The sequence below is a fragment of the Bufo bufo genome, chromosome 4 (assembly GCF_905171765.1).
Source record: "Bufo bufo chromosome 4, aBufBuf1.1, whole genome shotgun sequence".
In the NCBI taxonomy this organism is placed as follows: Eukaryota; Metazoa; Chordata; class Amphibia; order Anura; family Bufonidae; genus Bufo; species Bufo bufo.
In genome coordinates, this window is record NC_053392.1 from 266,456,248 (window position 1) to 266,471,520 (window position 15,273).

At 40.9% G+C, this 15,273-nt stretch overlaps 1 protein-coding gene across 4 annotated transcripts in view; it reads left to right on the forward strand.

Annotated features, from left to right (window-relative positions):
* The window catches only part of LOC120998086 (muscular LMNA interacting protein), a 401,012-nt gene that overhangs the window by 88,894 nt on the left and 296,845 nt on the right, over positions 1 to 15,273 (forward strand). For all 4 annotated transcript variants that reach the window (XM_040428571.1, XM_040428572.1, XM_040428574.1 and 1 more), the window contains one exon: positions 12,221 to 12,292. In XM_040428571.1, coding sequence (XP_040284505.1) covers positions 12,221 to 12,292 — 72 coding nt within the window. The remainder of the gene's footprint in view (positions 1 to 12,220; positions 12,293 to 15,273) is intronic.

Here is a 15,273-nt window from a genome sequence, read left to right on the forward strand (position 1 = left end):
TGGGCATGACTGTCCCAAGCTCCCAGGTGGACACAGGTGCCACTCCACCCAGCCTGTGTCTGTTGCTGCTCAAGCCTTCAGGCAGCTGTTCCGGGTGTAGGTTTTCTGTTCATGTATAAGGAATACCATTTATTGAACCTTACCTCGCCCTGCATTACTGCAAGGGTTAATTCCCCATTTGCTCTGTGTGTAGCTGCTTGACTAATGTGCTAATCAGCTCTGATATATATATATATATATATATATATATATTGTGCTGTTTGCCACACCCTTTGCTTGATAAATAGGTTTCACTAGCTTCCTAGATCCTGCTTGTACCGACTTCTATCTGATTTCCAGACTCTTACCTTGTCGCCTAACCTGACCCATGCCTGTTCACCGTTCTGACCCTGTGCTTTCTTTCCTGACTGTTACTACCATGAGTTTGCCTGATCCCTTCGCACTGGTGTCTCTGACGCCTGTAGGTCAAAGGTCAACCACACAGAGACTAGTTCAAGAGGTAGCAGCCTGTTGCATTTCCTGCAGCAAAGACCAAATTCCTGTATATGGGTTAAAGTATGAAAAACAGGGAACTGCTAGCATAACACCCTTAGGTTTGGCCCTAATCCAAATTAATTGGTTGGAATGGTGGTTCCACAACCACTGTCTATAACAACATTGCTGCAGACAATCACTGGCTGAAGAAGTGAGCTGCTACCTTATGACCTTTTTCTGCAATTGACCAGATGAAAGTGGATCTGAAACAGTGTCAAAGAAGATGTTGGCAATGGGGGACTCGAGTGAAGTATGGGGAGTGAAGGATCTGGGGCCTAATGGTGGGTAGCAGGCAAGTTTGATTCCCTTTTGAAAATCTGGCCAAGAGGGGAGTTTTCCAACCTCCCCGAACCCCCACCTCCACCAAAAAAAAAATTAAAGTGGCCAAACCCTTTAAAGAAATAAAGGATACTCTATTTATCTTTTCCTTTTCCTTTTCCTTTTCCTTTCTTGATGTTCTTTTTATTGCTTTATAAATAATTTAACAGAGTACACAGACAAACAGCAGGATAAGCACTAACTCCCTTAACTACAATTCCAACAAAGCAAAGGGATGAGAAGAAATGAGGAAAAAAGGTTAATGCTGGAATATAATATTAGTTGGTCAGCAGATATTCAACTGAGATTCCAAGAATGCACACAATATTATCAAGAGAAATAAAAATAATAAAACAGCTTCTGCTGTCTTCAAATTACCTTTATAATATCTGCATTATCCGTTTTATAGATGTGTGACAATTTGAGGCTGCATGTGGTCCAATATTATACAGAAATAACTGAATTTGATAAAGCTAATAAACAAAGTATAATTGAGAAGCCTAGTGTCAAAAGTCTAGAATAATCTGAGGCATCATTAATATAACATCTACCTATGTATTTTTGGAAATATTAGGCAAATTTATACAACATTACTTTTTATATCTTAAAGGGGTTGTCTATATATACAGTGGATATAAAAGTCTACACACCCCTAAAAATGTCAGGTTTCTGACAAAGATAAATCATTTCAGAACTTTTTCCACCTTTAATGTGACCTATAAACTTTACAAAAAACAAACTGAAATCTTTTAGGTAGAGGGAAGAAAAAATAGAGGTAGAGGGAAGAAAAAATATAAAAATAAAATTATATGGTTGCATAAGTGTGCACACCCTTAAACTAATACTTTGTTGAACACCTTTTGATTTTATTACAGCACTCAGTCTTTTTAGGTATGAGTCTATCAGCATGGCACATTTTGACTTGGCAAGATTTGCCCACTCTTCTTTGCAAAAACACTCCAAATGTGTCAGATTGCGAGGGCATTTCCTGTGCACAGCCCTCTTCAGATCACCCGCCAGATTTTTAATCGGATTCAGGTCTGAGCTCTGGCTGGGCCATTCCAAAACTTTAATCTTCTTCTGGTGAAGCCATTCCTTTGTTGATTTGGATGTATGCTTTGGGTCGTTGTCATGCTGAAAGATGAAGTTCCTCTTCATGTTCAGCTTTCTAGCAGAAGCCTGAAGGTTTTGTGCCAATATTGAAGGGTATTTGCAACTGTCCATAATTCCCTCTAGCTTTTCTAAGGCCCCAGTTCCAGCTGAAGAAAAACAGCCCCAAAGCATGATGCTACCACCACCATGCTTCACTGTGGGTATGGTGTTCTTTTGGTGATGTGCAGTTTTGTTTTTGGGCCAAACATATCTTTTCAAATTATGGCCAAAAAGTTTAACCTTGGTTTCATCAGACCATAACACCTTTTCCCACATGCTTTTGGGAGACTTCAGATATGTTTTTGCAAAATGTAGCCTGGCTTGGATGTTTTTCTTCATAGGAAAAGGCTTTCGTCTTGCCACTACCCCATAGCCCAGACATATGAAGAATACGGGAGATTGTTGTCACATGTACCACACATCCAGTACTTGCCAGATATTCCTGCAGCTCCTTTAATGTTGCTGTAGGCCTCTTGGCAGCCTCCCAGACCAGTTTTCTTCTCGTCTTTTCATCAATTTTGGAGGGACGTCCAGTTCTTGGTAATATCATTGTTGTGCCATATTTTTTTCCACTTGATGATGACTGTCTTCACTGTGTTCCATGGTATATATAATGCCTTGGAAATTCTTTTGTACCCTTTTCCTGACTGATACCTTTTAGCAATGAGATCCCTCTGATGCTTTGGAAGCTCTCTGTGAACCATGGCTTTTGCTGTGGGATGCGACTAAGAACATTTCAGGGAAGACCAACTAGAGCAGCTGAACTTTATTTGGGGTTAATCAGAGGCACTTTAAGTAATGGCAGGTGTATGCTGACTCCTATTTAACATGATTTTGAATGTGATTGCTTAATTCTGAACACAGCTACATCCCCAGTTATAAGAGGGTGTGCACACCTATGCAACCACATTATTATTATTTTATTTTATTTTTCTTCCCTCCAACTAAAAGATTTCAGTTTGTTTTTCAATTGAGTGGTACAGTAAATAGGTCACATTAAAGGTGGAAAAAGTTCTGAAATGATTTATCTTTGTCTCATTTTTTACAGCACAGAAACCTGACATTTCAACAGGGGTGTATAGACTTTTTATATCCACTGTATATATATATATATATATATATATATATATATATATATACTACTTTCGGCTGAAATGTATGGAAAACGTTAAAGTTCACACTACTGTGAAATTATATCATGAAAGTAGGGCATTTATTTAGATGCATGCAATGGTGATTTCCTTATCTCAAACTATTTATTGAAACAAAAGCCACTAACAGTGGTGGGTAAACCCCCACAAAAAATGTCAAGGCCTCAATCCCTTGTCATGCGGCCTTGAGCATCAATTACAGCTTGACAACGATGTCTCATGCTGTTCATAAGTTGACTTATTGTCTGCTAAGGCATGGCATTCTACTTCTCTTGAAGGGCGGCCCTTAGGTCTTTGAGGTTTTGGGGTACAGAGTTGCAAGCCTCTACACAACTAATCTCATAGGTTTTCAATAGGATTCAGGTTCGGAGAAAGTGCATAGCGCTCTCCTTGACATCTCCAACATCATTGGCAGCCATCATTTCTGCTCAACGTGAATCAGTGAACAGCACTGAGCCCCCCTGGTCCCTCGGCCAGCGTAGATGCTCCCTGGCCCATGCAAGACGATGACGGCTGTGATCAGGTGCCCTTGCAGGTCATCTAGCATACAGACCATGCTTATGTAAATGGTTTTGAATGGTCTGATGTGTCATTTGGTTGCCTCTCACCTCCTTTAAATGTTGCTTGAGTTGTGTGGGATTCATCATCTGGTTCTGCAGGGCATTGTTCACAATGAAGCTGTCATCAGTGTGGGATGTGACCAAAGGATGTCCACTTCTATCCCTTTCTGTGACTCTTCCAGTCTCTCTGTATCTCTGTTGCAACCTGCTGATGACACTCTTTGACACTCTAAGCTCAGTGGCCACTTCCGTCTGAGAACATCCTGCTTGAAGCCTTGCAATGGCGAGGTACAGTTGATCAATTGTTAGGTGTCGTTTTAGTCTTATAATGCCAAAATGTGAACAGCACGATGAGGAGGACTGTTTACATACCAATTTTAATTGAACCAGGAAATGTATTGCCCTTCCCTTCTGCCAGAGGAAAACATTTTCCCATTTTGCCCTGGTGGCGAGGGTCTAAAAGCATGGCTATCCAGTTATCATCAGACTGCTTAATATCAGCAAGCATACAGGTCACCGTTCTGGCCAGCATGCCCGAGGAGCCGCTTCTTTCCGGCTCTGCCACCCATTGAGACGATTGGGTGTCTTGAGTTATCCTCATCATCGTCCTCTTGCTCCTCCGCCTCCTCCTTCTCCTACTCCTCTTGCAGTGGCAGCTCCTCATCCTTAGTTTCCTCCTCCTCCATAGCAAATTCCCTTTCTGTGTCGCTGGACAGCTAAAGGGCGGCCTGTAAGATGCATCAGCTGCTCTTCTTCCGCAGTGGTCCCCTGCTGCATAAGCATCAGCATTTGTTCTAAGTATAGATATGAGGGGTTACATTGTTCATTCCGCAGTTGTCCCTGCTGGCAACCTTTGTAGCCTCTTTGAAGGGCTTCAGCACACAACAGACGTCTCGAATGAGCTGCCACTGTCTGAACTAGAAGCAACACATGCTGCTGAAGCAGTCTGAAGCATTTCAAAATCATTCACGGCTTTCCGCTACTCGTACAGACGCTTGAACATGTGCAATGTAGAATTCCAGTGAGTTGGAACGGCGTGGATTATATGGTGTAGCGTCCGTTCTGTCACTGCAGGTCCAGGAGAGCATTTCTCACCATGTAAGAGTGGCTGAAGTACTTGGACAGTCTCCTAGACTTTGCCAGCACCTTGCACAAGTCAGTGTACTTATTTAGAAAGCGCTGCACCACTATATTTATGACATGCACCATGCAGGGAGCATGTGCTATTTCACCCAGGTTCAGGGCAGCCACAATGTTGCCCCCATTGTCGCTGACCAACTTGAAGTTGGCGGGGTGACAGTCAAGAGCATGTTTGCTGCTTAATGTACTTGAGCAACTTAACTTCTGGCCGGTGTTGCAACTCTCTCCCAGGGAAAACAGCTCCAACATGGTATGGCAACATGTGATAGGAAAAAGGTGTAGGGTAAGGACCCTGTGCCCTGCTGCTGTATGGGACGGGAACGTGTCCATAGAGGAGGAGGTGGATAAGTGCCTGGTGTGGGAGCCAGGCTGACACAATCACGGGGGGGGCTCAAAAGGACCTGGTCTTGTTGCCGGGGTGCTGCCTTGCAACTGCTGGAGAAAACATTGACTCAGTGGGCCGTGAAAGACATGTACTGTCTCTGCTAGTGATGAGCGGTAGGGGCTATATTCGAATGCGAATTTGTAACGCAAAATACAGGCCTCACTTTGGCTACATTTCTCAAGCTGGTATAAGCTTCCTGAGACTGGAGAAAATGGTTTGCACGGCAGAACATTAAAATAGCTTTACATGCAAATAGACTCAAGTGCTCCAATATTTTTGTGATTGTGCTAATCGGCAGTGATTAGAATATTTTATCGCACTACGTACAACTTCACATTTTAGCAGGTCTGACTACTGATTACTGATTGGTGCACTAAGAATTGTTGTGAAATTGACATTGCTTCCTTCTGATTGGCCAACAAGCAAGAAGCAGAGAGGAATCATGTGTTCAGATGGAAAAAAATGCTGAATATTCGATATAACGAATATATAGCACTATATTCTAAATATTCGCGAATTCTCGAAGTGGCGATATTCGCAATAAAAATTCGCTATTTGAATATTCGTGCTCAACACTAGTTCCTGCCAGTAAGAGCTTCTCCAGGTGTCCACCCTGGTGTGAACCTTACCGTGCAGCGAGAATCACAGGGAGCAGCCCACGTTGTCCACCACATGAAAGTACAAATCAGAGATGGCTTTTTGGCAGAAATAATGCAGGATAGGAATCTTCCAGCAAGGCTGAGCAGACGCCATTAGTTCTCTAAAGACAACAGACTCGACTAAATGGTACGGCAACAACTGCAACGCCAACAACTTGGCCAGGTAGGAATTAAGCTTGAGCGCCTTTGGATTGCTGGGCCCGTAAAATTGTTTCTTTGCCGCGCATTCCGTTATAAATGGCTGACGATGGAGCAGATGAGGAGGAGGAGTTTGAGCGAGAGAAGTGGAAAGGGATGATGACGATGTAAAAGACACCGTACTGTCTGTGGATACGGCCTGGCTGCCGCTAGCTGGATCGGGAGAAGGAGAGAACTCCTGCTGAAGTGGCTGCCTGCCACCTCTGTTCACTCACAGCATGGGGTGATGTGGTTTAATAGAGCTGTGATGCCTACATTTTATGTGATATTACGTGATTATTACCTTGCCGATTTTTCGTGTAAAGAAATAAGACTGTAGAATATAACGAATATTCGAATTTGTGAATATTAGACGAATATTCTACAAAATATTAGCAAAATATCGCAAATTCGAATATTGCCCCTGACTCTCATCACTAGGGGCTTGTACTGCAAGTAGGTAAAGGAAAGCAGGCTGGGTTCTAGGTTAGGGCTCACTGTTCTTGTCTGTAGCTACCTACAGGCGTTACAACTGATCTGTATATATATATGGCACCAACACTTTAAAATTTTGGAAGGTATATGCTTTTGCAGAAAGATTGAAACTCCAAAGTGACCTTTTACACAAGTTTTAGGGTATAGATACTGCATATCAGTTTCTTTAGCTCATGGCTGTTTTGTCTCGATTGCCACTTCTTGATATACCTTTCAATACCTTGCCCATAGCAACCAATGATAAATGTCCCCCTTAATTTTTTATGTATTGCTATAAAAAAAAAAACACACTGCTGTTTAAAATAAAGTAGCAGTTCTCAGCTCTATTGCTTAATTAATAACAGATGTATTTCTGTAATATAATGGATGTTATGTTAGCTGCAATAACTGATAGAACATTAGCAGTAGAGCACCTGCAGTGTGCTCACCTGGCTAATTATTTCTGGTTCAGTTATTATATTTATCTATAGCCAGTCTGCAATAATTCATGTGTATTCTTGACTGTTGTATGTCAGGATATTTTCTTTGGCTATTGTAGGACTGAATCAGTTCATATGCATAAATATTGGTTGTACATTCTATCCTGTATATAGATGTCCAAGTGCACTTTGCCTGCCTCTATTATTAGATCACAAAGCACTGACATTAGCCTTTCTTCTGGGTTATAATGAGGGTTCCTGTCTTGGTTATTACACATAGAGCACCCAATTGTACTGCTACCAGCCATTAATTCCTAGATATTGATGTAGATTCTTGTCTCAGCTGCTCCCCGTGAAGCTCCTGGATGCACAAGGAATCTAATTTGATTCAGTAACTCACAGCTGGTAAGAGTGCCTTCAGGCACTCTACAGCGAACAGCCAAGGCGGAACTCTGCATTGATATCTAGGAATTAACTAGTAGCTAGTTAGCTAGTAGTAGCTCAGTTAGGTACTCCAAATTACAACCCAGCATTAATTGGTATATCAAGGGGTGGTAAATGTAATGTAGAGTAAACAGCCATGAGCTAATGGAACTAATATTTGTAAAAATATTGTTACATGTAGGTCCTGCCAGTCAAGAAAAATCTCTAAGCATACTATTTAACCCCTTAGTGAGCAGCCTGTTTTGGGCCTTATTGACCAAGCGTTTTTCTTACTTTTTTTATCGTCGCATTCCAAGAGCTATAACTTTTTTATTTTTCTGTCTACATAGCTTTATGAGGGCTTGTTTTTTGTGGGACAAGTTGTAGTTTCTAATGGCGCCATTTTGGGGTACATATAACTTTCTGATTAACTTTTATTAACTCTTTCTGGAAGGGATATGGGAAAAACAGCAATACTGCTTTATGGCGTTCATTTTTCGGTATAAATAACATAATATCTTTATTCTCTGGGTCATTACGATTACAGTGATACCAAATACATATATATTTTTTTTTGCAATAAAACCCCATTTTTTTAAAGAATTTTTTTTTTGCATTGCCGCATCCCAAGACCCATAATTTTTTTATTTTTCTTTCTATGGAGTTGTGTGAGGGCTTGATTTTTGTGGGACGACTTGTATTTTTCATTGGTATCATTTTGGAGTAAATAGAGCTTTTGGATCGTTTGTTATAAATAATAAATTAATAAATTAGAAACTCTGTCTTTGTTTTTATTTATTTTTCTCGGCGTTCACCATAGGTGATAATTTACATGATATTTATGTAGTCTGGGTCGTGACATGACATTACTAAACATATGGGGGAGTTTTTTTTTTTCATTGAAAGCATAATTTTTTTATGGGATTTTTAAAATTAAATAAATGTGTTTTTTTTACCACTTAATAGTCCCACAAGATGACTATAACAGACAACATGCTGATTGATTTTAAAATGCAAAGCATTAACACTATAGTGCATTGCATTTTAATATCAGTGCTATTCTGACATTGACCAGCAGGCTGCCCCAGAGAGGCGCAGACTGCTAGAAATTACTAAAGGCTGGTCTGGGGCCTACACAAGACCCCAGCCAGCCTTCACACACATCGGCACCCCACGATCGCATTTGGGGGGTGCCGATGGGAGACAGACGGAGTCCGCTCCCTCTGTCAGCACTTTACATGCAGCGGGCGCCATTGACCGTGGCATATAAAGTGTTAAACAGCCCGGATCAGCACTCCTGCGGGTCCAGGCTGTTAGAGCAGGGCCGTGGCTTTCATGTGAGAGCTGGGCCCCTGCTCCCCGCTGCACAGGGGACCCATGCAACGCTTAGACTAGGCCTCCGTAAAAAAGGCAGCCCGGTCTAAGGCCGCTTAGTGACCACCGTAAAAAGGCGTACGGGTGGTCACTTAGGGGTTAAAGAGGACCTATAAGCTTTTGTGACATGACTAATATTGAAAATGCTGATTTTTTTTATGAAATAACAATTCTTGACCATCTTTTTTTACCTTTCCTTTTTCAAGGATGCCTTCACACGTGGCAGATTTTGTGGCAGAGAATTATGCGACTGAAAATCAGTTCACCTTAATGGAGCTTGCAGAAATTCATGCGCTTGCTGCCTCATTCAATTGAACGGAATTGACTTTTAGTCGTGGAAATTTCTGCCACAAAATCTGCCACGTGTGAAGGCATCCATTCACTCTAGAAATGGATAAATTGACAAATGTTTCCAAATTCAAGTATGTCCTTACTCACTCTGATATACAGGGTGGGCCATTTATATGGATACACCTTAATAAAATGGGAATGGTTGGTGATATTAACTTCCTGTTTGTGGCACATTAGTATATGTGAGGGGGGGAACTTTTCAAGATGGGTGGTGACCATGGTGGCCATTTTGAAGTCGGCCATTTTGAATCCAAATTTAGTTTTTTCAATAGGAAGACGGTCATGTGACACATCAAACTTTTTGGGAATTTCACAAGAAAAACAATGGTGTGCTTGGTTTTAACGTAATTTTATTCTTTCATGAGTTATTTACAAGTTTCTGACCACTTATAAAATTTGTTCAATGTGCTGCCCATTGTGTAGGATTGTCAATGTAACCTTCTTCTCCCACTCTTCACACACTGATAGCAACACCGCAGGAGAAATGCTAGCACAGGCTTCCAGTATCCGTAGTTTCAGGTGCTGCACATCTCGTATCTTCACAGCATAGACAATTGCCTTCAGATGACCCCAAAGATAAAAGTCTAAGGGGGTCAGATCGGGAGACCTTGGGGGCCATTCAACTGGCCCACGATGACCAATCCACTTTCCAGGAAACTGTTCATCTAGGAATACTCGGACCTGACACCCATAATGTGGTGGTGCACCATCTTGCTGGAAAAACTCAGGGAACGTGCCAGCTTCAGTGCATAAAGAGGGAAACACATCATCATGTAGCAATTTCGCATATCCAGTGGCCTTGAGGTTTCCATTGATGAAGAATGGCCCCACTATCTTTGTACCCCATATACCACACCATACCATCAATTTTTTTGTTCCAACAGTCTTGGAGGGATCTATCCAATGTGGGTTAGTGTCAGACCAATAGCGGTAGTTTTGTTTGTTGACTTCACCATTCACATAAAAGTTTGCCTCATCACTGAACAAAATCTTCTGCGTAAACTGAGGGTCCTGTTCCAATTTTTGTTTTGCCCATTCTGCAAATTCAGTGCACCGATCTGGGTCACCCTCGTTGAGATGCTGCAGTAGCTGGAGTTTGTAAGGGTGCCATTTATGAGTAGCTAATATCCGCCGAAGGGATGTTCGACTAATGCCACTCTCCAGTGACATGCGGCGAGTGCTACGCTGTGGGCTCTTGCTGAATGAAGCTAGGACAGCCACTGATGTTTCTTTATTAGAGACAGATTTCATGCGTCCTCATTTTGGCAAATCCAACACTGAACCAGTTTCACGAAACTTAGCAAGCAGTTTGCTAACTGTAGCATGGGAGATGGGTGGTCTCGTAGGGTGTCTTGCATTGAAATCTGCTGCAGTGACCCGGTTACTGCGTTCACCAGACATCAACACAATTTCTATCCGCTCCTCACGTGTTAACCTCAGCGACATGTCAATGGCTGTAAACAAAGAGAAACTTGTAAATAACTCATGAAAGAATAAAGTTACGTTAAAACCAAGCACACCATTGTTTTTCGTGTGAAATTCCCAATAAGTTTGATGTGTCACATGACCCTCTTCCTATTGAAAAAACAAAAGTTGGATTCAAAATGGCCGACTTCAAAATGGCCGCCATGGTCACCACCCATCTTGAAAAGTTCCCCCCTCACATATACTAATGTGCCACAAACAGGAAGTTAATATCACCAACCATTCCCATTTTATTAAGGTGTATCCATATAAATGGCCCACCCTGTACTCCAATCAATGCTGACAGTATCTGTGTAGGGACACACCCCTTTGAATAGTTGTCAAGTTATACATACATTTCCACAAGGAATAACAGAGGAACAGCACAAAGCAGGGTTGTGCACAAAGATTCTCCAGTATTGTTTTTTTCACTGAGAATACAAGTAGTTACTAAAACAGACATGGCAAGAGAGGTGACAAGTCCTCTTTAATGTGTGAAAAATGTATTTAAAATTAGGGTAAAAAAGAACTAAACTTCATTATCTTAGTCAAGTAAATTTGATTGCAATAATAATCAGGAGTAATAATAGATTGGAGTTTCAACTGACATTCATGTAGTACTATTTGCAAGCAAAGGTAGACACCATGAGAATGAGATTATAGGTTTATAAAGTGTAACATCCTATTAAGACATCATAATGAAACTTCCAGCTGCATTAGCTGTCAAATGGCAAGTTTTATGGGAAATTATTCAATAAAACATGTAATTTATACATTTAAACCTCTGCTCATTCTGAGCTCACTTAGGCAGCTAATCTCAGAAAGAGCCGAGATTTAAATCAATAAATGGTAATTCATACTGAATATTTTCCCATAAAACTATATGTCATTCTGCTCAGCTCCTCCTTCTCTATAACATACTGCCTGTGATTTACACTGCATTTTTATATTGACAGTCTATTATTGGTGAACATTGTAAGTTTTGGATTGTGTTTCAAAAACCTTTTTAAAGGGGTTCTTTGGGAATTAAGAAAATTTTAATACTTAAATATTATTTTATAATAAATATATTCACAAACACCTTTCATTATTTATAATGGCTCATTTTGTCTAGAGAGCAATCATCAGGGGAAATAAAATGGCCGCTGTCCTATTAGTGCACGTAAAACCTGTCCTAATCACACAGGAGGACAAGTTACTTCACAAGACTGAGCTAAAGAGCTGCCTCATCCTCCTCTCTGCTCTGCTTGTCATGAATCATGATCATATACTGTATACTGAAATACTGAAATATAAGTAATATTTCAGTATTTTCATTTTCTTAATTCCCGGAGAACCCCCTTAAACTATGAAAAGTGATTGTCCATTCTGTTGGAAGGATGTTGAAATTTATACATTATTTCCATAAAATAGAATATAGGACTGTTATTTTTTAATTTTAGATTAGTTTTATTCTATACAAGGCTTAATTTTTCTCTACACTGAATGTTATGTTAAAGTAGAGCCCAACAGGCATTGTTTTATATATATATATATATATATATATATATATATTTTATTTTATTTTTTTCCCATACTCTGTCTATAAAAAATAATCTACTGTTTTTGTGCATTGTAGTTATACAAAATCAAGTCAAGTTATAAAGCTTTTGCGGCAATTCCTACAAATACATTACTTCTGGATCAAAAGGTGAGTGCCAGTTTGATTGGTAATGAAATGTTTTACGTCACACAAGCAATGGCATTTAAACAGTATCTGAAAACTTTAGCTAATTTAAAAGTGGGCTATGTTATGATAAAAAACTTGTAATTAGAGTGAATCAATTCTAAATAAATTTAATTTGTTTAGAATTTCCCCAAAAATTCAGATACTGGTGAATCTGAAACTTTTGCAATTCATTTCGGCCAAATGGCCAAATTGACATCTGCCATTTTACAAATGAGAAGACAGCACAATAGGGCAGGTAAGATGAAGAAAGAATAGCACATGATCTCAGGTGGCACCCTGGTCAGTGGGCTAGCCTGTAATGCCTTGCACTCAGCCTTGGCCAATCAGGAGGAAAAATACCGATTAGGGATGAGCGAAGCAAGCTTCAGATCCTAGATCCAAAGTCACTTTGCTCAAAACTTTGGTTTAATGCCATACGGGGATCCGTCTCTGTACATAATTAAAATGTATGGCCTTAGACAAGGTGAAGTCAGTCTTACAAGACTTCAGGAAATAACTTCCATATTTGATTTTTAAATTGGAAAACCATTTTAAAACTTGGATCTGAACTCGGCTTCGATTCTGAGGTACAAATCTGAATTGAAGCTGAGTTCAGATCCAAGTTTTAAAATAGTTTTCCAGTTTAAAAATCATATACTGAAACTATTCACCGAAGTCTTGCAAGACTTCTGGAATAACTGACTTCACCTCGACGGAGGCCATACATTTTAATGCTGTACAGAGATGGATCTCCGTAAAGCAATAAACTAAAGTTTTGAATGAAGCGACTTCGGATTTAGGATCCGAAGCTTGCTTTGCTAATGCCTAATACTGACAGATGTCATAAGCACTATATAAATTCCCATGAGTTTTTTGGAGTTATACATTGCTATGATAGGATGTCTGACAGAGAGAAAAGAAATCATCTTTAAATAAAGGATACAGCTAGTTTAGTGTTAGGGAGAATTTGGTGAGACTGCGTCACTGTGTAACTCAGTCAGGCTGCCAGCCATTTTCAGGGAGTTCTATGCAGAATTTAAAGCTAAACCACTCAGTATTTATTAATGTATATCACCCCAATGTAACAGCAGCTGCTGTGTGCCGCTGTTCCCCTGCTTAGTGTTTCCTTTCAGCCCTGGCCAAAGCATGCTTGCTGCTTGTTTCCTGTGCGCCACTTCCTGTGCTTTATGGATTGGATCATGTGACCTCGCTGACCAATCCTAGCCCTCCTGCACATATATATCAGTGGCTCAGCCTCCTTCCCAGAAGCCTCAGTGTCAAGGTCCTTGTGTCCTGTTCCTGATATCTGCTTGTGTTCCTGTGTTTGCTCCTGACTCGTGCTTGTTTTCTTGGACTCTGCTACCTGTTTGATCCCTGCCTGCTTGCCTTGACTCTCCTGTTGCTGATCCGGATTGCCTGACCTGTACCTGTGCTGCCTGCCCTGACCTGTTGCCTGTTTGAATTTGCCTCTGCCTCATCCTTCGGTCATGCACTGTTGCTCCTGGTTACAAGCTGCTAACAATGCCTGCACCTATGGTACCTCGCTTAGGTACCTCCTGTTCCGCCTGGACCAGCTGCCTCATAATGTTTTAGAGGGTCAATTCAGCAGCAGGCCCTCGCCCCTAATGTTTTAGAGGGTCAGCTCAGCAGCAGGCACCTACATATAATGTATCACTGAGGGCAAGGACCTAAAACTTAACTTTTATTTATAATCGTGATAAAATAAAATTACAACTTGGATAAAGCATCCTAATTGGTGCATAGAAAGCTATCAATGGTAAACGAGGGGTGGTAAAAGGCTGAGAAACTGGGATACATAATAACTATCCCTAAACATGACAGAGAAAATCTCCTGGTGCCCAGGAACTCTGACCCCGAAAAACAAAATTATGAGAATTATCTCAACATTCGATATAGAGAATAGGGGTGTCAGGGAAATACTTAATAGGTATTTGCCCATCCTTCTCATGGATCCAGACATAGCAGAAGCCCTTCCGTCTAGCCCAGGCATCACCTTCAGATGCAGTAGAAGTCTAGGAGATCGTTTGGTCCATAGCCATTTTGCGCGCCCAAAACCAGCAGGCACTTGGCTTGATCGTAAACCATTAGGTACATTTCGTTGTGGTAAGTGTTTGGCATGTGGTTATATCAACAAGACTAAATCTAACGTATGTTCGGCTACGAAGATTAGCTATGTGATAAGAGACTTTATTAAATGTCGGAGTAAAGGAGTGGTTTATTTGTGTCAGTGTTCCTGCCCCCTTGACTACGTCGGGAAAACAGTTAGAGAGTTCCGACGTAGGATTCTGGAACATGTTAATGAATAATACTCCGGTGGCCGACCATGTTTCGGAACACCATAATGGCGATCCCAAGGCCGTATCATTTTCGGCACTGGAATTGGTGTGACCCTCTCCTAGAAGGGGTCACTGGGACCGAAGGATCCTTCAGAAAGAAACAGAGTGGATCTATAGGCTTCGGTCCCAGTCACCCGGAAGACTTAATGAGAGGTTGACATTCTCATGCTTCATTTAACCCAGTTTTCCTTGTCCTTTATTGATAAGTAACCTCACCTCCAATAGTATAGGAATCCATCTATCTACGCGAGAAGCATTAATAGTCTTTATTGCTATGGTGGCTCTTTATTTTGACCACCTCTGATATCCATTAATTATAAATCTGTAATATATTTTGGTGTCATTTTCCTGGGAAGTGTACTTTAGGCTAATAACATGAACGTGATGTTGCGGTTCTCTCGTGTGTAATAAAGGGGGGGGGGTAATAACTATATAACTGCACTAGATTGCTGATTTTTCCCAATTCCCCCGTTTGTGTTTTTTTTTTTTTCTCCACATGAGAAGGAGGCTTGGAACGCATATTGTTTGGAGGCATGTTGGAGACTGTGGGTGTGTTTCTCATTACTCACCCTGCCTATCTTGTAGCAGATGGCTTGAGGTATCAGG